Consider the following 25,251-nt stretch of genomic DNA (forward strand, 5'->3'; position numbering starts at 1 on the left):
TTTTTCCCCTCAGCTGGAAGCCAGTAATGAATGACAAATGCTTCTGCATATTTTGATAGATGGCAAACATTTCAAGTTGGTATCCTACGTGAAAGGAAGACAAATTTCTTACCAAAGCATCTGCTACTGCTTCTTCCACATCAGAACCTGTGTTGAGGACTCGCATTGCGCTAACGGACGACGAGAGTCTGCTCGACTGACTGATTCCAAAGCCTGCACCTAGTACAACAATAAAAATGAATATATACAAAATAAGTCAGAAGAGTAACGTAGGAGATTGATCTCACTTTAGCTTAAAAAACCCAAGCAGAAGAACAGTAGGTAACTACCAGAAATTTTTATTCTGAAGTCTTTAGTAGTGCAGCAAAAACATCAACGAAGCAAAAACCAAAGACATTCACCAAATAATCTATTGTCATTTATTTTTGCCAGCATCCATCAGTTAATGTATCTTCTTCATTTTGGGTTTTTATTTGGAAGGAAAACAAAAACAACAGGAAGGCTACTGGGAGTTCTGATTAGAAAGCTACATGCATAAAGAATGCTCTACAAATGCCGAAAAATGTAAAATTTCTAGAAACAGAAAGTCCTTCTGCAAGGAAAAATAAAGTGATTATTGCTACAAAAGGAAATAATAGATGGAGGATATGGGAAAATCTAAAACATATATACAGCTACCTGGATTATTAAAAACACAAAATGCAAATTAATGCAAATGATGGTTTTCAAAACTGAGCTATGAGGATAACCAAGTGGGTGGGAAAATAAAAATCCGGGATGACTGCACAAGACAACGTGTACTCATCCTTCACCTGCAGCCCCATAAGCATCAGGAGCGTAGAGGGCACCGGTGGATCTGGAGTGATGCCTGGAAGCTGCAATAACAGGATCATTTAAACCCTGCCTATTACCACGGAGTCAAAGTCCTGCGCGAGTTGCTTAGATGAGCAGAAGAACATTAATCAAAGAGATTAAGCTCTAGCAAAAGAAACAGAATGCTACATGGAAGGAAACGCTGCAGGAAAGCTCCTAAATTACAGAACAGGCAGACTTGGGTATTCTGGGCATTTCATGCTTTTTTGCCGACTTAAAAAATTAAAAACTGATTAAAAGCAAGTATTAATGCAAACAAGAGGAAAAGAAAAAAAAAAGGTATCCAAGTACACACAGAGAATCCTCAGAAATACCTAAAAAAAAGACTGCACTGCTACTGCTTTTACACTGCAGACCTAACTCCATCCTCCAGGCTTGAGTTAGAGACAGAGCTCATGTGCCAGGCACTGATCTGCAGGAAGTGAATACTGCACAGCCCTAGAGTCACCAGCTGACTATATTTGCATTAGCTGCTTCGTGCTGTGTGTAGGGAAAATGGCCTCAGTTATCAATCACCAGTAAGTGAAAATCTGCATTACTGCATTTTAATCAGCAATTTAAAATAATTTCATGTAAATTCTCATAGTCGTATTTTACGTTTAAAAAACTAAAAAGTGAAATTGAAGCATGGATGCCTTGTGTTACCACAGCCCACTAAAACTCTTTAAGGTAATAAAAACTGGGACCTGGGCAGCCCTAAGCACTCTTGAATAAAACTGAGTATCCTGCTCCTCCTCTTGGCACTTGTATAAACTTGGCCTGCTAGAGATCCTCACACTGCTCACACTCACACTGCTACTAGGCTCTTTCCTTAGGCAGGCTTATATTCAGTGCGCTTCTAGCAAGACAATTTTCTACTCCTCTAGACTTAAAACAGAGGTCTTAAGTTGTAGATAAAGCTGGTTTTGCCACTGGATTCAGATGTCCATCCACAAAATCAATCCTAGAGCAATTTTAYAATTTAGTAATCATCTATAAGCACAAATACTCATCTCCTGGACACRAAGAAATAAGACAGGAATCAAGAAGTGAATTACCTTGTACTCTGATTAACATACGAAATTTAAGAGTGATTTGAATCAAATAACGCCAAGCTGCACAGAATCAGACTTGTTCAGTGCACTGAGTGAGCTCCAAAGCAACCTTGAGCCCTGTAAAGGTCCTAGAAATAATACTGGTTTTTCCCCACTTGAAGATCTTTAGTTCTTACATAAGAATTAGCAAAATATTTTTGTCGAACTATTCACAAGTTGCTTAGGTATGGAATTTTGTTTTGTAAATAATGTTTCACAGAATACTTGGTTCCTTAGAAAGCATGTTTCAGCATGGAAAAGGGGACAGGGTAGAGTGTGCTAAAATACAAGCAGAAAGACTGARAGGGCTTTGAACACAAGTAATAACGTGGTAACCTGTAGTTATTTTCCACCATCAAGCCCTGAAAATTAAAGGTATGATTAAAGAGTCCAACATCAGAGATAATTTGAGATGAACCTGTCTCCCTACGTCTGCAATGTGCATATTCAGATGTGCAATTCAAATGCACAAGAATGGAAGTACTAGATTGGATCAAATGGATTCAATGAAGGAATATTTTTCAAGAAYATTCYTTCAAGGCCTCAAATAGCAGAGACTGTGTAAGTATTTGTTTGTCTAGGCTTCTTTCTGCTTTTAAAGGATAAAACAAAACATGGATCACTTATTAAAAAAATAACATAAATACTGTATTTTTGACTAGTTTACAGAAGTTATCCCAGCCTGGTATTTAGCACTTGCTGTATGCAGCAAAAAGCAAAGCAGTTCCACAGAGATTACAGACCATTCGCTTCTCAAGAGTGGCCAGATCTCCCTCTTTATAGTCTTATGCTACGATGTGAGACTACAGAAATCTTCATACAAACATACATAAGGGAAGTAATTATATAAAATTTGAGGCACTTTATGTCCAAAAGGGACATACTTGTGCATACCTGTGCATACTTGTGTACTTGTGCACAAAAAATCAGTCTCTGATGAGAACCAGTTATGGCATAAATTACATTTCCCCTAATCATCTGAAACATTTTAGTTACTGATATAGAGCCGAATTTGCCTAATCATTACATTTTCTAACCCTGAAAAAAATACACTAAGTGTCTTCAATGGAAGTTAATTACATCCCATGAATCTAGATGTGGTAAAACAAGAAATCTTCCTAATGTGAGGTACAGCTTTTTTACTATCATTAGTTTATTAGCTCTGGATTCCTGTACACGCTACACTATTTTTTGCAATCAMACATCACAACCTATTATGTTTGTGTAGATTTTTGCTCTGCTATGTGAATATAGAAATCAAGAACTGCACCAATAAAATAAAATCTCAAGTAGCACCAGCCCCAATTAACCAGCAATTATCATTATTATGGTGTTAGCTTTATATAGATTCTTTAAATAATGACCAGATTACTGCAAATTAAATGTAAATCAGATGTCACATGCATGCAATTGAATTCAAGCTATAGGGTGGCAAAAGAAGCATTAAAGATCTGGAAAACACTGTTACAGAGATACATGTATAATTCCAAACAAGCTGCCAGCTGTGTTTTAGTAGGAGATAACAGTTTAATAACAGAGCCTGTGTAACGCCCACTTTTAATGTAATTCCCCAATTAAACAGCATCTGGGTAAGTTAGCATTAGCGATGGAAGCAGCTTTCATCCAATTAATCCCTGCTTTCTCAATAAACAGGGAGCTGACAGGAAGCATACTGCCTAAATAGACCGCGTCATACTTCCAAAGCTAGTTAGAATTACAGCTCTGTACTACAGAAGTCAAAACAGAACAATAAAAAACAATTCTAAATATTTTTAATTAGAATGTGCTACCAACTTTGCTGCACCSTTTAAAAAGGCACATGGAGATGAGAAATGTCCCCAAAATCCTTAGCCAGCAGCATGTCACAGTAATTAAAAGCTATTGTTCCTCCACCTCATTTATGTTTCAGAAAATGATACTAGCTCAATAATTGTGCAATATCTTGTGCCTGGCCAATAAACTAAAATACTAAGTGAAAAGGAAGCTTTTGCTCATAGTAGCTCCAGGAATCAGGACTGAATGTGGCTGTAAGAATGTGAACTTCGTCAACATCTCCTTTATTGCCTTTGCTGCCTAACTTCATGGAAGCTCTTACTACTTATCACTGCTTTTCCACAAGATTAAAAGGAAACTTCAAAACCATGCCCTGATCCACCTACTTGGATAAGAACCTCACTGCTTCCCCTATTAACTGCTAGAAAAYATAAAGCAGTTTCGCAGCTCTAGCTAAAGCAGCTAACACAGCTCTGCTTCAGTACATTACACCTTAGCTGCACTGTCACATTTCCTTGCTTTAAGTTGTAAGTTTCTGCTGTTATTATTACTAAACATATATATGATGTACTTATGTAATAAGTACAAGTAGTAAGTATAATAATAATATATACTTTTATTTTTCATTCATAATACAGTGACAACAGTGCAGCTAAGGAGAMAAAATGAAGCCTGTTACATTCTTATCCAATTAGCAAAATAAATCATTGATCAGTGAGTCACTGGCAATACCAGCAGCTCCGGGGTATCGGAACAGGGGAGGGTGGGATACAACAGCCCGACTACATGCTCCACACTAGTGTGTCCCATCAGGGAGAAAAGGATCATCGAGCTGCACTGAGCAATGAAAACTCACATTGAAACGTGCAATGCCAAACCCAAGAGCAGCAGGCCACTCCGAAAGGGCAGAAGGGCCCTTCCAGAAGCTACCTAGACCCTGTGCATGAGGAATCTCTGAGGACTCTGGGCTTTTCGGGCAGGACTGAGCCTAGCAAAGCACCGGTCTTGGCCATTGCGCATGGATTCCATCTCCAGGGAGCGAGGCAAAGCCAGGACAAGGCGGAGGAGGGCGGCGCGGAGCAYGAAGGGCACACACAGCCATGCACGACACGGGCTCCGAGTACTTACCGAGGGGTGGGAAAGAGCGGACAGGGCTCGTGTCCCTGCTGCTTTCGCGGCTCGCCTCCCGACTGCAGCCCTGACTCACACTAGGCCGAGGAATGCGGCTGCCTCGCGCTAGTATGATTCAGGGTGCAGGCCCACAGCAGCACAGAAGGGAGAAGACACAAGAAAAGTTGCAGTTTTAATGCAGTCCCGGGTTTYAGCAAGGTCAAAGATGTTTTTCTAAGACAAGACGCTGACTTGATTACGCTGTATTCTAGCTAGCGACTGTTTTCGGGCATTTGGTTGGTTGCCCTGTGACACTAACTGCAGCCTGCTCAGTGAAATTACTTCTTTGTTCAGCTAAGCAAGTAAAGTCACCAACTCTTTATAGAAAGATTGAGAAACAATTGAAAAAGATGGAGTGGAAACCAACAATGAAAAACACAGAGTGAGTAATTGAGAAATGGTGCTCAAGTTCTAATTAACTGAAACAACAGTAATGCAAATCAAGGAAAAGCTTTCAAAAAGGGAAAATATATAGTAAACACAGCTAAGGTAAAATCAAAAAAAAGCAGAGAACAACCACGCCACTGAAATGAACCAATATTTTTCAATTAAGTGTAATCAGGTTATACCACAGGGTTTAGGAAGCATGACACTCATCTCTGTATAATGTAAGTACACATACATGCACACACATGTAGAAGACACATAAAAGCAATTATTAAAGAAAATTATCTTTTCAAAACACCAGCACACTCATTTAATCAATGTGGATGATTTGGGGGAAGAGTAAGAAGAGAAAGGAAGGAGAGAAGAAAGAAGAGGAAGAAAGGCAAAAACTACTACATTCTGACAGGAAACTAAACAAAACAAAAAAAGAAGTTTCAGCTTAAGTTCAAAGCTGTCTCCCATATCAAAGGCTAGTCTCRGACTTTAAGCAAATTTTACTTTTTTGCCTAGCCATGTTCTAACTTTACCACCCACCTGTAACCAATTCACAGGTCACAGGTGTTCTACACCAAAAGCAGTTCTATAAAGGCACAGTTATGTTGCAGTTCTTACCTACTGACAATCTAGAAGGACTAGCTTCTCTGCTGCATCCCTGACTTCGGGGGATTTTGCTTCGTTTCTGTGCAGCTGCAGGATTCACCAGCACTCTCTGAACCCCTGTGTTCATAGTGGAGAGCGTAGTTGTTGTCAAAACTCTTCCAGGAGACCCAGATCTGCTGCCAGCTGTAGGCAAAATGAACAGATGTCAGCGTCGGCACAGAATATTAACAACCAAATGGAAAAAGGATGGTTAAAACAAGTAGAAAAGTGGTGCCAGGTTGAAATGGTCTGAAGGTAAAAACACGAAATCGAACAATCCAGTACAAGTTCATAAAGCATTACACACAAGGGAGGTAGAATTATCAAGCCCAGAGGCACCTGGCATGGTATTTCACACCACATATACTMAAAAAACCATAGATAATATTCCTATTATTCATAAACAGGTCTAATATCTCTGATAGCCCTATTACAAAGGCTGGCATGTTCATTTTCTAAGCTACGTGTTCTCACTAGATAGACTAAAACAGAAACACTCACACTGCTAAGATGCAACTCTCCCTCTTTCAAACAGTGATTTTAATTAGCCAAGTTCTTCTACAGCAACAAATATCATAACCAATTATTTTTCCCAATATTTATGTACTTTTTAAAGTACAATATTTGGGCACAACCATCTGAGAAGCTAAATCTAAATGTCTCRTAAGACAAAAGAAATATTCACATTTACTTCTGTGGGAAGTTATTCCACAGATTCAAAGGAAGCTTCTTTTAATTAAAGGGTTTTTTAAAGTCCCTCTACAGTRTATTTAAGCATCTTACCTTCTTATTAAAGGTAATAATCCAAACTGTGTGTTTTGAAGTACAATAATTACATAATGCACAGTTAGTGTATTCCAGTACACAGTACCTGCTACCAGGAACTGGTCACRGATCCCTAAATTATCTCCACCCTGTGATATTCCAGTTTCAGAGAATTTAKCTTCCAAACCCTCATGAAAAACCCCACTCTACTCTGATACCTCTCTGTATTTTTACCAGCAGTTCATATAAATACATTCATTACTGTTTCAAGCCACAGTATTCAAGTGCAAGTCTAACCTATTAAACGTTACTTTAACCAAAAGTTAACCACACGACAGCTATGAAACTTTCAATAACTCTTTAAACGTAATCAGGTAAGTGGATGACCACAGATACTGCTATCAGTTCTGTAAGCTTATCATGCAACATCTCAAGTGAGTTCCATGGAACACTTATGTAAGGACGATTAGTAGCAACCAAAAAAGCAAATATACTACTAGAGGAAAAAAAGAGAAAAAAAAGAATAATAATAAAAAAAAAAAAGAATAAAGCCACAGCTGAATAGCAGCTGATTAAAGCTTGAGAATATGGAGGAAAAAATAAAACAAAAATCAAATAAAATATGTGCTGAGTGAACAGGAGAAGACTAAAACCATGGATCATGCATATACTTTCAGATTCATTGTTTGAATTCAAACTTGAAATGATTATTTAGTAAAACACTGTTTTCTAAACTAAGGACCTTTTCAGCAGAAATGATACATGCAGCATCACACAGCCTAGAAACAGCAACTGGGAAAATCTAAAAGCTAGTGGGGTGTGCTACAAAAAACAAGGGGTTTGGATATTTCTTCCTATTGAAGCTTTTCAACTTGGACCTGATGCTGCCATGCCGCCTTGCACTGTGCTCCCCTGTCCCATTCCATGTTTTATATCTTTCTATAAAACATGGAAGTCTTGGAAAACGGTTCATTGTAATTTTAGCTCTTCCTGAATAGCTGAAACTTGAAAATTTACTCTTCTCAAAATAAACTGATGGAAAGCAGCTTCTCCTTCCTCTGCTTTTTCTCTCTCCACCTGGCTCACCCGCGAAGTGCACCCCTACAGCCTAAATACCCCAAATCAAACTTACCAGCCTGAAAATTTTGCCCTAAAAATGACAGTATTGGCATACCAAGGTGTCAACACTATGAGCAGGAGTGGATCTGAAGAACTGAAAGCAATTTAATGCTGAAAGAGGAGGAAGCTGCTAAAAAGCTATTGCAAACTGCTGACTGCCCCACACGGCTGCCTGCTAAATAATGACCACCTGAGACCAGGGAAGTGCAGAGTGCACTAAAGTGCCCCAGAATTTCTGCTGAATAGGATCCTTAAATGAGATATGTAAAGAGGTGATCAAACAATGACGTATACACAAATTCTGTAGACTCTTACCACCAATGGGGTTAGCAGACTGTGATCCTGAACAAGTGTAAAGGCAGGATTAGGGTAGGGGTTTATAGTCCATGAAGAGGGAGGGAGCAGAGCAGATTAAAAATGGATGGCAAATGGAAATAAGAAAGCTTTAGTCATTTCACACAGGAAAAAAGCCACAAGGGAGTTACGCTAAAGCAGTGCTTTTAAGTAGCTTCTATAGTTGAAGTACTAAGCTCAAGATGCTATGCACAAAGCAGATGAAGCCAAGCTGCACAAGCAAATCACAATTCTTCAGCTTTCTATTTAGCAAACTGGATAACACTGAAGAATTAAATTTCAATTAAACATGGTAGCATAGCCTCTAAAAATCATTAAAAAAAATCAGCTTGTCAAATAAATAAAAGTTCAGTAGCTGAACAAAAAATGCACACAAGGCCAAACCATAATTTTTGTTTGAGACAGACAGTAAAAGAACTGAGCTGCAGGTGGGGTGAATGACAAAATAAAAGCTTTCACAATGGTACGTTTGAAAAGACTTGCATATATTTTGTTTCTTTTTATACTTTATCTGATGTTTTAAAATAAGAATTTGTTTACATTCATAAATTTTGTTCTTTTTCTTTGAACTAAGGCTGTAACATAAGAGTAGTAGAGCTTGTCAGCACAGCTGACAACCAAACAGATTGGAAAGGAAGAAAAAGATCAAATTTTTCCATACATAAGAATAATGTAGAATGCTAATTGTATATGCATTTATTTATTATTTGTTACAATTTAAATATAGTAGCAGGAAAGGTCTTCTAAAGTCCTATACATAAGCATTTTTGTAAAAGTATTCAAATTTGCAAGTCTTTCATATAACGATCTTTAAACAGAAGCACATTTTTAGCCCTAAATTCACAAAAGCATCTGTAGTACAGTGGTTTCTAAGAAACGCGAGCTTAAATCTAATACAAAGTCTACTCTTAGTGGGGAAACTGAATAATCCCCTATATGAAAACACTGAGCTTCTTGTGGCCTACAATGCTGTGAAATTTTTCATCTACATAGAAAAGCATCATCCATATAGCAGTCATGTAGTGCAGAACAGTTCCCCTCCACCTGTTCATTTGTATGGATCCTATTTATCTTTCTTAAAACATCTCAGAATTCTTATTCTCCCCCACTGAAAGGTTACCAAGTTATCTGAAGGCATCAGTTTTGAACGGAAAAAGTGGCATAAAGCTGAAAAGAGTTTCATGTATTTAATTTTCACAAATCACATGTAAAAGTATCTARCTATTTCAAGGGCAGTTCATCTCTTTAGATATGAATACTCTAAGAAAGTGTTCTAAAAAAAGAGCAAAAAAAAAAAAAACCACTGAAAGTTTCCATTTTTATTTCTCTGAATATGTAGAGTCAGTTTTATTAATGATATAATGACAATACTTGGAAATCATGGCAGTCTTAGTTTAATACTTAACACCTCAGTTTATAAATCATCCTAACTTCTTAAGATTTTATCACTTTCTGCAAGATACTAGGTTATTTTCAAGAAGTTGCTCACTGCTTTTCCTAAATTGAAACAGTGATTTGGTGAGACTTACTTTTTTCTACTCAAATTATTTAGCCAATTATTCTTTGCTGATGACATATAAAAAGATGACAATACAAAAATTTTGCAGCATCTCTTTTACAGGTACAAACTCTCATTTCATAAGTAAGTSGGGGACTACAACACTTCCCAGGAAAATGTTTACTTATTATGAGAACTTACTAGATTTTTATGTGTCTGGACCCTTCTGTTCAGACTTTCGCAAGTTCGCTTGAACAAAATGTSCAAATATGGAATCAAACCTGATTCAGCAGCACTCGACAGAAAATAAAATCTGACATGAAGACCACCTGAAGTGCTTTTACATAGAAAATCTAAAAAATAAAATCTCAGAGTATTGACATTAACTACCTTTGGTGATTTTCTGACCTCTAAAATCATTCTATTTATGATAAATGCAGTCACTGATAAGAAAATAAAGATTCCTGCCATTAAATACAGAATTATGGGGATTCATTAAAAGAAAGGGGGTAAGGTTTGGTACAGAGTAGTAATGACACCGGGAAAATCAAACCTATCTAATTCACTGACCTCGAAACACTACAGCTGTCAAACTATATAAGCAGTTAATTTTTCTTAAAGACACTGTTAAGTTTTCCTTATTTAATTTAGTTAATCTCATCTTATTTCATTTAATTCCAAAGGTGAACTAGTTCTCTACTACCAGTACAGAAGCAATGCCTCCTGGAGACCCCAGACACAGGAACCAATTGCCAGGGGTCAGCCGAGGCATCAGTAACACTTCCACTTGCTCACTAGTGTTAGGCAATTGCCCTTCACATGAATCACTGAGAACTGAGCCTTTTTCCAGTTGTTTCAGAGAATACACCTATGAATCAGCTGCCATAAGAGTAAGTTGCTTGTTTTAACCATTTGACTTCAAGATAAAGAAAGAAACTATAAAATTTGGGTTTTATATTTGTGCTTACTAACTTAAGAAAAGGTAACAGTTATCATATAAAAAGGAGTAAATAGCCTTGAGTTAGAATACTGCCCAGCTTAAAATGAAAAGAGGTATTTCTGGTGCCCAAAAGAGGACTTTTTGAAAAATCTGGTTTTATAGGTAATCCTGAAAGCACCATCCAGCCTATCCATGTTTCCTTTTTACTCGGTCATGTATTAAATCTAACTGGTCGAGAAGTTTACTGGTGGTAGAGACCTCTTGAGGGTGTGGGATAGTAGGATTGTGGGTGCTGGTAAAACAGACAGACATGGGGGGGGAAAAAGAATGTTGAGAAGTTCTAACTGAAAAGACAACTTTGGGACAGATTTCATTTCCTATCAAGCTGCCTGGTTTATCTGGCAAACTAAGACTGAACCTAGTGTTTGATCCAGAGGAAAACAACATAAATTAGAAAAGCATGCAAATGCCACTGACCCAAAACACTGAAAAAAATACCTTCATTTTGGTCTGGCGATGATGAACCTAAGGCACAGAACAACAACTCAGTATGCAGCTTCTTTTTTTAAAAATTAACTTTGACTGTAGCCATTGGTCAATGAATGTATGCTTAAACATTTGGACTCTTTATTGGGTATAGGTGATGAACAGAAAATACGTACGCTGCGACTGAGACACCACTTTGGTTCTGCTGCGTCCTCTGGAATCCGTTTTGGAATTTCCAATACCAACAGATGGCGTTGAAAGCTTTGTTCGTACGCGTCCTGTAAAATAAAAATGATAATCAAATCAATCTTTTCATAGCAATGTAGAAAGCAAAACAAGCGGAAGTGGTTACTAGCATTTTATTAGTCTTCTGTAGGTACAAATCTGGCACGACATAACTTTATCAAGAAAAGTTCACTTGGGATAATTAGTAGAAATTTGAAATCCTCACAGGATTTAACAGGTGAGGAATCAAAATATTCCGCCCTGGTTCTAATGTGATTCAGTAAGAAATTTGCACATTACCATTTAAAAACCCCGAACTAGCAAGTGGTTTCCTACATAAATACGTTGATTTTATTACAAAGGGTAATCTTATTAAATAAAGATAATAGGCAATGGGTATAACTAACAGGTGTCTCACTATTACTTGTGCTTATAATTCTGCTTTGGCTATCTCAAGACAACAAACCTAACCTGGGATATCTTTCGAATAAGGGTCTAAAATTCTTCCCATCATTCTTTTTAGAAATCTAAAAACTTTCCCGTTACTGACAATTCTAATGTTTTCCTGGCTGCAGACCTGGTCCTGTAAAATTCTACCGGATTTTGCAAGGCATTTACAGCATTTTACAACAGTAAAATTCTCTTTGCTTGGAGGGCAATCCAGCTGGTGTCCAGCTTTGTGCACTTCTGCCCATGCTCCTCAATGGTCAGAGAGCAGGGTGAGATAACTAAGGGACTAGCCCAGCTGCATGACTGACAGGTAGCTGACAGAGAACTCCTAGTGCAAAATTCCTGCACTACTTTCCTAAGCCAACCTTGGAGTTTCCTTCTGTGGAGAGCTTCAAAACCTGCCCAGTCACGACCCCAGGCTCGGGKGGACTCTGCTTGTGCAGGCGGCTTGGACTAGATGATCTCTCAGGGTCTACTCCAACCTTAACCATTCTGGGATTCTTTATAACCTCTCAACCAACAGAAAAACAAAATACAAACAAACCAAGCAGTCTAAGTACAATTTGAAAAGTTGCAGGCACAAAAACCCCACGGCTCACAGAGCATGGAGCTAGTTCAGCAAGTCTTCCAAATTTAAAAAAAAAGCAAGACTGGAATGTTATCCAGATGTATCAAGTCATTCTTTGACCCAGAAGAACCAGACACACAGACTTTTACAATAGACTTTTATAACAGTTCTAGCCTCCCCAGGCTTTCCACAGAAGAATTTGGAGACCAACCAACTTAATATCATTCATCCAAGAAGAAGGGATAGCCAGAGAAGAGAGTCTATTAAGAGAGTCAGAATAAAGGAGGTTATTCACTAAATTAGTAGAAAACAACGTGCTGACAATACTGGCTTAAGGTAACTGGTCCAAACTCTACTAGTTATCCCCGTGCAATGGCAATGTTTTCCCACTGAGTCTGCAAGGAATGCAACTGCGTTCAGAATCTGGGCCCCAAAATGCAAGAATACAGAGTGCCACTATTTGGATACAGCTTTAAATCATCATTTGAAATTCATCAAATTGAATTAAAGTAACAAAAAAGTTTCTTTGCAAAGCAAAGGAATTAACTCAATTAGAGTCTCTACGTTTATTCTCTAGATGACGGATTTCAATATATTAATAGCATACTGAAAATCAATTCAGAGAGAATAGTAGCACCTGCTTCCCAGAGCATGAGCACATTTGATGAAATTTTCTGCAACAAGACTTGCTAAAAAAAAATAAAAAGCCAAACTATAACGCTCCTGTTTTTTTCACACTAAAATGTTAAGCAACGACACTTCTACTGCAGATGAGAGCTTGCAAACTAAAAATAATAAAGCAAAAGAATTTTTAAAATGTTACATGACAACCAAGTATTAGATGCATAAGCCATGTGAAGTTACGAACCTCAATGTAGTACCAGAAAGAGCAAAATCTACTTTTAAAACTTAGTTTGTATCAATGAAAAATGGAAGCTGAAAATATTTGCTATTCTAACAAAGTATTTTCTTACCATCTTCAGAAGCTGTTCCTAAACAGAAAAAAAATAATAAAATACATGATATTCCAAACAATACTCTTTCTCTTCAATTCCTTTAATTAAAGATTAAAAATCTTGCGAGTCTCAACAGATGTTATCAAGCTAAGAGGAGGTCTAAAGCRCCTGTATTGCAACTCCATCTTTGAAGCTCAGTGGAATATCAAGAAATGGCAATACTACATAACAAACATACAGTACGTAGCACTGCCTTCTAAACTTATTATAAAAATACTGAAAATCAGCAGGGAAAACAACATATGAGATCAAGTAAACTAAATTACACGTCCAGATCAAATATATTTGTTCCAAATATTTTAGTGCAAGCTCTTTCAAAAATATAAAACATAACACAAAGTCCTCTCTCTCCAAGAACAGCAAAACAAGGGCCAGAAGTTTCATGAACTGGACAAAAAAAAAAWGACAGAAACTGTGAGAAAGGCGGAGTTATTTGAACGAGGTCCTTGATGATTCTGAAAAATTGACACATAGGAGATCAAGTTTTGCTGAGGGAAGCTGAGCTTGCTGAAACCAGATCRCACCTGAACAGACACGCCAACATTATTATAAAGGCTTGGCGTATGATAAAGACACGAGATCAACCTGATTCAATTTATGGTCATCAATACCTAAGAACTGATGTCAACGCAGTACTCCTCTCTTGCACTTCTTGAAACACAAATCTGATTATGAATAACATATTTTCAGACTGTAGTGCAAATTGTTCATGTCTCAAATCCAATGGTAATTACATTTTTGTTTTCAGTCTAATATAGTTCCTGTCTGTTAGGGTGTTCCACTAGCCTAAACACAACCCTCTCAGCAAATTTGGCTCTCACTATCTCCATACCGGTAAAATCTTCCAGACATTGTTGTCAGGAGCCTCTTTTAAACCTAACCCAGTGTAAATATCAACACCTGTGCACGGAAAGCACCTTCCAGACACAGAAAAGCTTCRGCTTGCCTGGTCCAAATTGCCAGTGTGTGTAAAAGCCCCTCTCTGCCCCAGCCCAGCAACACCAGACGCAGCCCCTGAGGGCAGGCAGCTCTACCCTATGGCTAAGCCAGCCCCACAGGGAGCTGGTCCTTCTGCTTCTCCTTCCCCCACTCTTGGGCCAGCATCTCGGGCCACCTGAAGGCTCGTCAGTGCAGCAAGCAAAATAACAGGACATTAACTCGTGTTCTACCACATCAGTGGGTGCAGTGTGATTTGACAAGATTTGTTTCTCTCAAACGATTCGCAGAGCGGTATTATAAAGAACAAGTGGTGAAAATATATGGCCGAGACTGGGGAGAGGAGGAATAGGCAATTGCTGTGGGTGAGGGTGTGATCAGCTCTGAACGATCAGCTCAGATCTATAAGCTGGAAGCCAAGACGGGTCTGTTCATCCCTACAGATATCCTGTAGGAGGAGATGGCTTTGGTCACTGCTGCACGGCTTCCTCCCTTATATTCAGACAAACATACAGGAGAGCGCCACTAGTTTAGACTCCTGGGCTGAACAAAAGGAGCAACCTACACATTTGGCCTTAAGACTCTTTACTGCTTGGGATAAAAGCAAAAACTCCAGGGAAGTGTTTAGAACAGCTAGTTCAAAATCAATCCTACTTTATGCAACACAAGGATATCTGACATGGGGGGTGAGAAAACTCCTGTAACACTGTCCAAACATCTCCTTCTATGGAAGCAGGGTTACAATAGCTGCTTAACTTCTGCTCAAATTCTTCCCAAGAATAGCTCAGGATTCAGAGTTTTAGGAGAACTTCCTTTCMATTGTTTCCACCTATTTGCATATTTGGTATAATTATTTTCTCAGACACAATAATCTGGGAGAGGAAAAAATGACATTTGCTTTGCGTCCAGGAAACTACATGCACTTCTAAAAATGGTTGGAAATTGTTAAAATATATGTAGCAACAACTATTTAATAAGTTTATTTAAACAAAGCTGGCTTTTAAAGCATTTCCTGCAATAATTAAGTTATAAAATAATAATGAGAAGTATTAGACACCAAGATGGGATACAGCCAGTTTCTGTTATAKGAAGTGTTACTTACACATACCTAAAACAGACTAGTAAGTGTCAAGAGGCTGATTTTCAGCTACTTGGCAAYTACAGTGAAAATCTATGCCTAGTCCCTAAGGGTGGACAATACAAGCAGTGAAGGGGGGGAAGGGACAGAGAAGTGTTATAACCCATCTGGAATACTTGGTGAGCTATTGGAAAAAGCTACGTGTTTTCTTAGCAAACTCTTCTTTCAATCATTAGATTACAGAATCTATAAGCACTTAAAATTAAGTAGCTTGATTCTAGATCGTGGTAGAAGTACTTTTTAAAGAGATAACTTTAGTTTTGCTCTAAAAATCCTAACACTTTGTCAGAAATCTGCTCTCCCACTTCTATTCAGGAAAAAAGGCCCTCTAATTTGTCTATATAGGCAAAACTAAAACATGATGGAACCACAACTAGTTATAAAAGGGCAGAATAACTCTGTAATTTTGCACAACTTTTTAAAAAGGGAAATAAAATCTAATTTCTAGACCAACCATCCAAAGAATACTGACAAATACAGCAATAGAACAGCATACATTAAAGTATCAGGATTATACAGGGATTAATTAAAACAGTATAGAATTTGTTAATTAACAGACAAATACATTGAACATCAAGTATTTTACATAAAAGATACAAAGAATAATTATTAGGATTAGAGGGTAGACTAAACAATTTCTTACCATCCATCTTGTCAGAAGTATCCTCTTTGTTGAAAAAGCAGGCAAAGAAACATGGAAAACTTAGTGTGTTAGAATAAAGGTGTTCACAGCAGAGTCATAAAACATTAATTAAGGAAAATACATTAATATTAAATACTGCAGACATATGTCTATCTGATTCATGCATGTATAAAGCTAACTTAAATAAAGCTGGTTTCTGCTAGTCCAGGGTGTACAATTCCAGGATGGAGTCACTGAATAGGGATGCAGCATTTCTTCATATTATCCAGATAYGAGGAAACTTCTACAGTTAAAAACTTACTAAGTCATGTTTGATGTTCACCAGTTAAGGAATCATCAATACATGTTTGTATCATTGCTTATAGCACATTTTTTCCTTTTTTCTCATGAAATTTGGTACTCAGCATGAAGTCTAMCATGGGCAAGAAGGGAAAAGACAGCACAATAAACACAGAGAAAAAAATGGAAGTCTCACTAGTTTGAAAATATGAAAAATTCAACAGTTCAGCTGGAAGACAGGGCATACATAATCTGATAACAACAGCTTGGGAGTAAAACTGAGTACCACTGAAACATTTCATGTGAGACATACGTAAGCATAGYCTGTGCCTCTTCAAAAAGGACATTAACAATTAGAAACCCAAAGTTAGTCAACATTTATATTAACTCAAGCAGAGAATGTCCTCCTGATTCCAGAACAGTTTCAAAAACAGAAATACATAGGGATACATACAATCGCAGCACAAAGTTATTTCTATTAACAATAAAGAGAAAGGAAGCAGGCGGAGGTAAATGTAGTTTACAATGCTCAGGAATTTAGAGTCCTCTGAGACTGGAAATTTTGCAGCTGCTTAACCTAAAGATGGATGATTCTCCAAGGGAGTGTGAAAACATATAAAAGCTCTAGAAAAGACGACACAACTTACTTTGGTACTGACACCTGAAAATGTGGAAAGCTCTCTGCAACAATAAACAAGACAACTTTCGAGAACTTTCTAGCATGACAGCACTATTTTCACTATTCTGTCATTTAAGCTGCCATATTTGGGTATAGCATCAAAAAAAACCCAAAACCCTTTACCACAGACAGGGGATGTTGTCTAATTAGTGTAGTTGCCGAATTGCGATTGCCTTCTCAAAACAAAGGGAAAAGCATATTTCAAGGTGAATAGCCAAGGAATACACCCCACTTGCCCTCTCTACACTAAGTTGAAGAGGGGACAGGCGCGCAGCACTTAATGACCCACCACTTTCAGAAAACTGTTAGGAAAACAAACACAGATCAAACAACCAGCGGCCTCCTTGCTTTACTCTGAGTTATTCTGCCATTGCAATTCAACACTATTCTCCTCCAGAAGTACTGCGATTACGCCTGCTAACAACGCAAAGCTTTGCAGATACTCAAATCCTACTAAAGCCTAGACTTACTATATACACAACGGGAATAGTTATTTATTTCTGTTATTTCCCTGCATGAAAAGCACCACTATCTACTTACTTGGAGACCTCTGTGCCCCTTCTCAACCTTACAAGCTCAAGGCAAGGAGCGGCACAGTCACTCAGATGCTCTGCGAGCACATCTACACTCCGGTCACAAGTTAAATTTCTCCTCACTTTAATAAAAGACCMTAGCAGTCCTTCCATTTCACCAGCATGAAGACACATTCCCAGAAAGAGGCTGATCTCCCTCCTTCCCTCTCTCTCCATTTCTCTTTGACTTCTGACTTGCTACTTCTATCATTACATATTAAGCTGTAAGTCTGTTTTCCATGGCTTCCCACATGAACCAAATCCCAGCCTTGACCAAGACAAACACTGTGCATACGAGCACAGACCAGGCAACACTGTCATCTTGGAGAATGGCCCCTACAGCTAATTCAGGTGCCGTGGCATTCACTCATGGCCATGGGCTCGCATTCCCTGCCAGGCTTTGGTGCCACCTCTGATTCACCCTGTGGGCACGAGAGGGCGCCCACAACCCTGGGCTACAGGCCGAGGTTGAGACCGCTTGTCGAGGTTATCAGTGCTTACAAATTTAATCCTAGAACAAGCAGTGCTCCGAGCGTCTCAAGAACGCACTAACGGCACGAGAGCGTCAACTGATTTCAACTATTTTAACGCCAAAGTTTGAATTAAAGAACAAGAACTGCACAAATGCAGGTTAAACATATCCTAACATCTCCCAGACTCGAGGTAAATCCAAGGGCCTATACACGTTTCTCTGGCCGGCCTGGGGCTGTGTTTGCAACACTGACAGCAGGATTGGTCTCCTCAGCGATCTGGCTGGCACTGCTCCCTGGGAAGAGCAGAGACACGATGTCTCACACCGCCGCCTCCTCCTCCTCACACGTTGGCTCAGCTTAGCCCAAGTGCAAGCTCCAGCATTTAATGCTGCCACCAGCAGAAATACATTCAATGTCAAAGCATGGAATAAGAGGGGGAATGGCGGTCTAATGCTGACGTCCTTACTGTAGACATGGTCACTGCCCTCTGTGTTAAGGCAGGGAATCAATCCTTTGCATCCTTAAAATATTGGCAGTTAAAGAGCCTGGTAGGGATGCATTCTTTAGATTGATGCTCTTTTAACAGAAGGACAAATATCCAGCAACGCCGTTACCTTACTTCAGAACACTTGCTCTTTTGCAGTACCCCAGGACCACTCAAAAGGACCAAGCTCTCCCCAAGCGGGAGCACTTTGCCAGGAATTCTTTGCAAGCAAAGCCAAGGAGAGAGACAGAAGCAGGGGGCGCGTGCGGAGCCCTCACCGAGCGAGGCGTAGGAGCCGGGCGGCAGGCCGGCTGCRGAGAGGCGGCCGGCGCCCTGCGCGGCGCCGTGCCGGGCCTTGGCCCCCGCCGCCGCGTTCACGTCGATGTCGCTGCGGGACCGCTGCAGGCCTCCCGGGCTGCCCACGCTCCTGCCGCCGCCGCCGCCGCCTGAAACTGAGACACAGTTACGCTCCTTCGTACGGCAATGAACGCACCGCGCTGCCTCGGCAAGGCTGCCTTGTGCTGCTGCTGCAGCATGCTCGCAAAAAATGCAGGAAACACCCTTATATGCTATAAATCACATGAACAAAAAACAGAGTATGATTAAAAGGTTAAAAGCACACACACACGGCCAAGAGGTACTGAAATGCTAGACCAGGTGTTGCCTTGAAATTCAGGTGAAGAGCAAAGTTCTTGATTTGCCCAACTAGCCTAATACCTGAATTCATGAGTAACTCAGCTTTCTTCTCCAGTCTTAGTAGTACTCAAGGTAGAATCAATTCAGTATTTTACAGTATTCTCATCTTCATTATGAAATTTTATCATTACTCTACAAAAGCTACTTGCTCCCACCATAATGTAAGTGACATAAACTGTCAACATCTGTGTCGTTTGTTCATTATATTGCTGGATGCTTCACGAATTCACAGCAATTCAGTGTTCTCTGTGATACTGAACCAGATATTCTTTGCACACATCAGGTAAGAAACTGCCTATCTGAAAGAAACAGCAATTGGACAGTTAAATGCCTACTTTGAATTACAGGATGGTCTAATCTTCTGTAAAATATTTTTATATTCCTCTCTAGTTATTAGCTGAGTACTATTTGGCTCAGTTAGCCATTGGTGCATACCTTTAAAACTTGGCTCCCCCCTAACAATTTAGGTATTCAGGAAAACAAGCACTCAAAATAACTGGCCACTTATAAAAATGAGTCAATGATTTACTCACTAGGATTTGCAAAGAAATAATGAGAAAGAATGGATCGATCCTATTCTGAAAACCCAGACAAAATGAAAYTGTCTGAATTACAAGTATTTTTTCCCCTGCACAAGAAACATTTCTAGATACGCTGTAACAGATCAGAGGTACAACACTCCTTCATTTCCAACTAGCATAAACCGCAAGGTCATTAATAGATCACAGAGTAATGCTCTGTGCTTTCCAGAATGATGAGTCCATGAGAAAACTTAAAGAAACAGATAAATGAATGGGGAGGATAAATAAACTCGGTAATAGAGGGCAGTTTTGCAACAACTAAAAGTACGTAAAAGCTAAGGCATGTATCATTGAATAACTCAATTGCATAATAAGGTAAAGGGGTAAAGACTGTAAGCTGCTTTTTTTTTTTTCTCCTTTTTGACCAAAATAGCATTAAAAACAATCGTGTGCTATTTAAGAACAAACATACCTCTGCCAGCAAGGCTTCCGGGGGTGGCTGCAGACCATTTAGAAGATAGAGGACGACTATTAAAAGGAATAAATAAATACCAATTAACAAACCCAGAAAGCAAAGGCTTTAATAAAATACGTCTCAGGAATGTGATACAAAAAACAACACTACACCATGGTCTGAAGAAATGTTCCTTTTCTATCCTCCCCTTGCTGTCCCCTCCCTCTACTGACTGCACATTTCAGATAAACACATAAATACAGAATGACAAAGAAAACACCATCATCTTGTCAGCTCATCTTTTAAATTCCATGAAATTCTGTGTTCATTATAAGGAATTAAATCTTTTGCTAATTAATGAACATATTGTGCTAACACAAAGTTCAGGCCTTCCAGATATGGCCACAGAAACATTTAAGCTGGCCATTAAAAGGTTTTAACTGCAGGGATGATCTTCTAAATCAGCTGGCAAACAAAAATAGCAGGAGCTAAACTAAAAGATCCTGATATACAACGAGAGGAATTATGCGAAGCAGCTTGCTGACAATAACAAGGAAAGCAGGTGTATGACTCATAAGCCTCCTGCAAGTCCCATCTCTCCAAACAATTCATTTAGAAATTAAGAAATATGCTGGAACTTCAAAGTAGCTGGATTGAGTTTCCTGTGCTTGACTGCTGGAGACTGTTATAAGAGAAGGGAAAACTTTTTTTTTTTTTAACCTTTCCTTTCTCTCCATTTCCCTGTACTCTTACTGTCAAAGCTGCTGCAGCAGCACCTTGTGGTCTACTCCAGCTGAACTGGTACCCTGGGCCTTCTCCTTGGTTCTAAAGGTTTGCTTGCCTTTTGAATGAGAGGGAGCAGAGGAAAGTCAAAATATACAAAAAAAAAAAAAAAAAAAAAAGGACAGGAAGCACTGAATGGCACAATGCTTCATTCGTTGACACCTAGCCACCTAAATATTTATGTGACTGGGAAGGTTTGTAGTAATTCAAGTGACACCCAAATTATAACCTTGCAGTCTAGAGTCCCAGCTTTAGTAAAAATACTCCCTAATTTTAATATCAAAAAGCAGAGAGGAGAGAGAAACAYAATACTGCACATGCATCTGTGCTGTTAGCTCAGTGCTAATGCAGATGTCAGCACTGTTATCTAACTCCTCACAAAAAAAGCAGTTTACTATGAACCACACTTGTTTTTCTGACGTAATAACCAGCCAGTGTTTTGGAGCTATTGGCACTTATTTTGCTGCAAATACAATGAGCTCAGTTCAGTTTGGCCAGGCAGATAGATCTCCGGGCCACATTCTGACCTTACAACCAGCCCCAAAGAGAAGGCTCAGAAAGCACTGCTGCAATTGCAGCACTTTGCACAACCTACCCAGAAGGACAAGGAATTTAAGCAGCTTTGTGCAGGTAGAGCTTGCTTGGAAGCAGCATTTCCCTCCACTTAAAATGCCAACGTTATCACATGGAAGTTGCCAACTGAAGTAAATCAGACAAGGGTGCTCTCTAAATAGCCTGCCTCAGATTCTGCAGGGTTCTCACTAAATAAAAACAGTTTCTTGCTCAATTTAAGGAGCTCTTCACAGAGCTTCCATAATGACAGGAATATTGATCGGAAAGAAGCAAACTTCAATAATTCCTTTGCTTTTTACTTGAAAGATGAAAAAGATTTTTTAACCCACACAGGTCTTGATTACAGACCATGAGAGAGGGACTGGGCTGAGGTAGCAACACTGCAAACCGAAGAGTCTGATGGCAATAACTTTTCTCAGCCTTGTAATAAAAATCACAGTGCACTAAAATCATTTTGGTCAATGGATCTGTAAGCTTGGCAGACTCAGAGTGTCAAAAAACACTGCACATCAGATTCTAAAATGAACAACAAAAAAAGAACACCCTTACTTCCTACCCTAATATATATASGGAGAATCCAGCACCAATTGCAGAAGTCAAGAGGGGAAAAAAAAAGAAAAGGGAAAAGAAAAGAACACCAAACAAACAAAAACCCACTACATACACTGTTCTGGTAACAGATAAAAGAAAAAGAGAACACATCTAAAAGCAAAATTATTGAAAACCAGCTAAAAATCACTTTGAGTATCAGATTTCCTTTGCTTAGCTCTTCTTTTCCCCCTCCCATTCTGTACTGTTCATCTTCCAACACCTGGGAAGTTACACACCTTGTAACACACGAAGCAGCACCTACCTAGGGATTTAACACAGCAAGATTCTAGTTTCTCTGTAATTTAGTTTAACATTTTGTTATTAGTAACTCACTAACAGCCTTCTGATTTCCAAGCAGGAAATACAGATTTAATTAATTTAAGCAAGACTAATTCATCACTGACTAAACATTTATTTTGATGAAAATCCATCACTAGCAATAACCTACATTGCAATAACTATTTAAAAAGGCTTTTATAATTACATAATTATACAAATCATACTGAAGATAAGATTTGCCACAGAAGAAGGAGAGCCACTGGTATTTAAGGTGCCAGCCAAAAAAAAAAAAAAAAAAAATCTTTGGACTTGCTGGAAGCAGTCTTAGCTTTCAAGCCACGTGAACAAATATCAAGTTCTTTTGCTTTGGAAATGAAGCATCTGGACTGAAGTCAGAATTTCATGCTTTGAGGACCCTTTCTAGAATTTACAGGACTACAAATTGTTATGAATGTTTATTCCCAGCTTTACAGTTCTGCTAACAGGCAGTCAATTTCTTTTGCTACCAGGACCTAAAGCAAACTTTAATCTAACAAGTTCCTGATGGTTAATACACTCCTGCCTACAGAACASACCGACTGCCTCCTAATGAGCAGTCACAAAATAAACAACATTGCTTATTTTTGCAAGTGATTTTTGCAATCATCCCAAGTGATGAGAAGAAGCAAGGAAGTGCAACCATAATTTCTTCCTACATTTACTCTTTTACCACGCTGCTGGACAAGCGACACCACTTGAGCAGAGAAACCTCAGGGCGCYTGTGGTGCAATGCAGGCTGGTCAGGAACAAACAGATGCGTAAGCAGAATCTGCTCAAGTCAAGGTCGTACACGCTACTGTTTTCCACCTTGCTGGAGTAACACTATCACACAGCAGAACATGAGAGGAATTTTAAGAATGTGACTATTAAATGTGGCAGCAGCCCAACTGCAGCTTTTCTGCCGCAGGAGCCTCATGCGTGTGCGAAGCCCTCGGTACTGCCTGACCAAACAGGGAAGTGGCTCTTACTTGAGGCTCTCCTGGGAACTGGAGGATGACCGGTCTGACTGAGGGAGGGATGCGATGCTGCCGGAATTCTTCAGGTAGGTCTGGAGGCTTCTTTGATAGGGTGGCTCAAGAGAGTTGTACAGAGTCTCTGCTTCACCGGGAAAGTGATTTCTGAGACCCAGATAAGCCCTGCAAAATAAAAAAATAACCAAGAGTAATTGTTTTAGATTTTTGTGTAAAATATACAGTCAAAAGGTGAAAGACTACAGAATAAGCCAGGGATGGTAGAGAAAGGAACCCAGAACAGAAATAGGTATACCACATAATACATTCATCAGGTCATAAGTTACCCTAGTTTCACTGACAGTATGGACTTCTTCAAAATAAAAAGCATTTCTGTACTCTGAAATTCTCAAGTTTACTTACTACGTGTTAGTACTTGTAACTGAAGAGGATACATTTCTTTTGCCTTCTCTTTATTGAAAGTACTGTAGTCTTTCAATGACTCAATTTCTATAAAGGCGGAATGATTATGTAATAATATTAATTCTCATCTCTCCTATTCTCCAAGAACCCTCGGACTCACTGAAACATTACTAATTGCCCCAATCTTTAAAGCGGCTTTCTTTTTTTTGGTGCAAAGCAGCTTTTAATTCAAAATTCATTCACTTGATTTGCCTCTTCAGAGGCGAGCAGCTATGTGATATATATTACACTACTGAAACCCTTCTACACCTCATAAGACGTCTGCCATTTCTCAGAGCAATAAATGCAGATGAAACTTACTTTCTTGCCTCCACTCTTGCCTCTGCATCAGCATCATGAATACCCTTCTTGATGGTTTCAACCAAGACAGCTGCATGCCTAGAAGACAGACACTCTTCAAGCTATCTTTTACTACCTGAAATTCAAAATTCAATTCTAAAAGAAGTTTTATCCATTAATATTTCCCTAAGTAAGCAGCAGTCCACATAGTGATACGAAGTAAATGCTTAACTACACTGCTGATATAACTGCACCTTCTGCAGAGGTTTAGAAAGTTCCCAGCTATTTCTTCACCTGAAGGGGGAAATTTTTGTTTTCTGGAAAAGTCTGTCACGAAGGCAGGCAGAGTTTGTAGGAAATAACTTAAAGCAAATGATGAGCAAGGGGTGCTATAAAACAATAAAGCACACACATTTTGTCTGTCTTCAGCAGGTACCAATTTAAAATGCCTCTTAAGCTTGTTCTTTTTAAATATAAACATACGTTTGAATATTCATTTGGATTGACTAGTCACTTAAGAAAACAATGTAACAAATTACAGCATCTCTGCGCTTCCAGAAAGAGTATTTACACAAAAGATAGTCCTAACAGTCAAAAATGAAATGTTGGTGCCCACATAAAAATATTTTAGGGTTTTTTTTTGTTGGTTTCATAAAAATACTTTAGGATTTTCAGTACCAGCCGTGTGTCATAGTGGCTGAGTTCAGTTCCCACGTCTGCTACAGACTGCGCAGACACCAGCTATAGGCTGCAACTGCACAGAAAAACAATTATTTCGGGTCTTTGTGTCAAGTGTCTTGTACATGAGACTCTCTCACAATTTGAGAAGTAGTGCTATTACAGGGATTATGACCACTTGGTATTCAGTTAAGTGGGTTTTATTTAAATCCTCAAGAAAATATATATTGCAATCCTTTTGAGATATTCTACCTAAGAGTTTTCATGAAAATAGAGAATTGGGTAGAAAAAGAAATCTGCAGTACTAGAATCTCTGGTAAAAGTCCCAGCAGGAAAAAAACATGCTAAGTGAATGTAACTCTAATTGCACCTCAAAAAAAAAAAA

At 38.9% G+C, this 25,251-nt stretch overlaps 1 protein-coding gene across 3 annotated transcripts in view; it reads right to left on the reverse strand.

Moving 5' to 3' along the window:
• Positions 1 to 25,251, reverse strand: part of CLASP2 (cytoplasmic linker associated protein 2) — a 127,747-nt gene that overhangs the window by 30,251 nt on the left and 72,245 nt on the right. For 2 of the 3 annotated variants that reach the window (XM_026034979.1, XM_026034978.1), the window contains exons 15-24: positions 24,210 to 24,287; positions 23,445 to 23,612; positions 20,230 to 20,285; positions 18,819 to 18,992; positions 16,054 to 16,077; positions 13,295 to 13,312; positions 11,254 to 11,355; positions 5,889 to 6,059; positions 4,848 to 4,955; positions 113 to 219 (exon numbers count right to left, since the gene is read on the reverse strand). In XM_026034979.1, the coding sequence (XP_025890764.1) occupies positions 113 to 219; positions 4,848 to 4,955; positions 5,889 to 6,059; positions 11,254 to 11,355; positions 13,295 to 13,312; positions 16,054 to 16,077; positions 18,819 to 18,992; positions 20,230 to 20,285; positions 23,445 to 23,612; positions 24,210 to 24,287 (1,006 nt within the window). Of the gene's footprint in view, positions 1 to 112; positions 220 to 812; positions 876 to 4,847; positions 4,956 to 5,888; positions 6,060 to 11,253; positions 11,356 to 13,294; positions 13,313 to 16,053; positions 16,078 to 18,818; positions 18,993 to 20,229; positions 20,286 to 23,444; positions 23,613 to 24,209; positions 24,288 to 25,251 lie in introns of all 3 variants that reach the window. The other variant, XM_026034977.1, reaches the window with a different exon arrangement.

This window comes from Nothoprocta perdicaria, unplaced genomic scaffold (assembly GCF_003342845.1).
Source record: "Nothoprocta perdicaria isolate Ctin4 unplaced genomic scaffold, notPer1 scaffold_154, whole genome shotgun sequence".
Classification (NCBI taxonomy): Eukaryota; Metazoa; Chordata; class Aves; order Tinamiformes; family Tinamidae; genus Nothoprocta; species Nothoprocta perdicaria.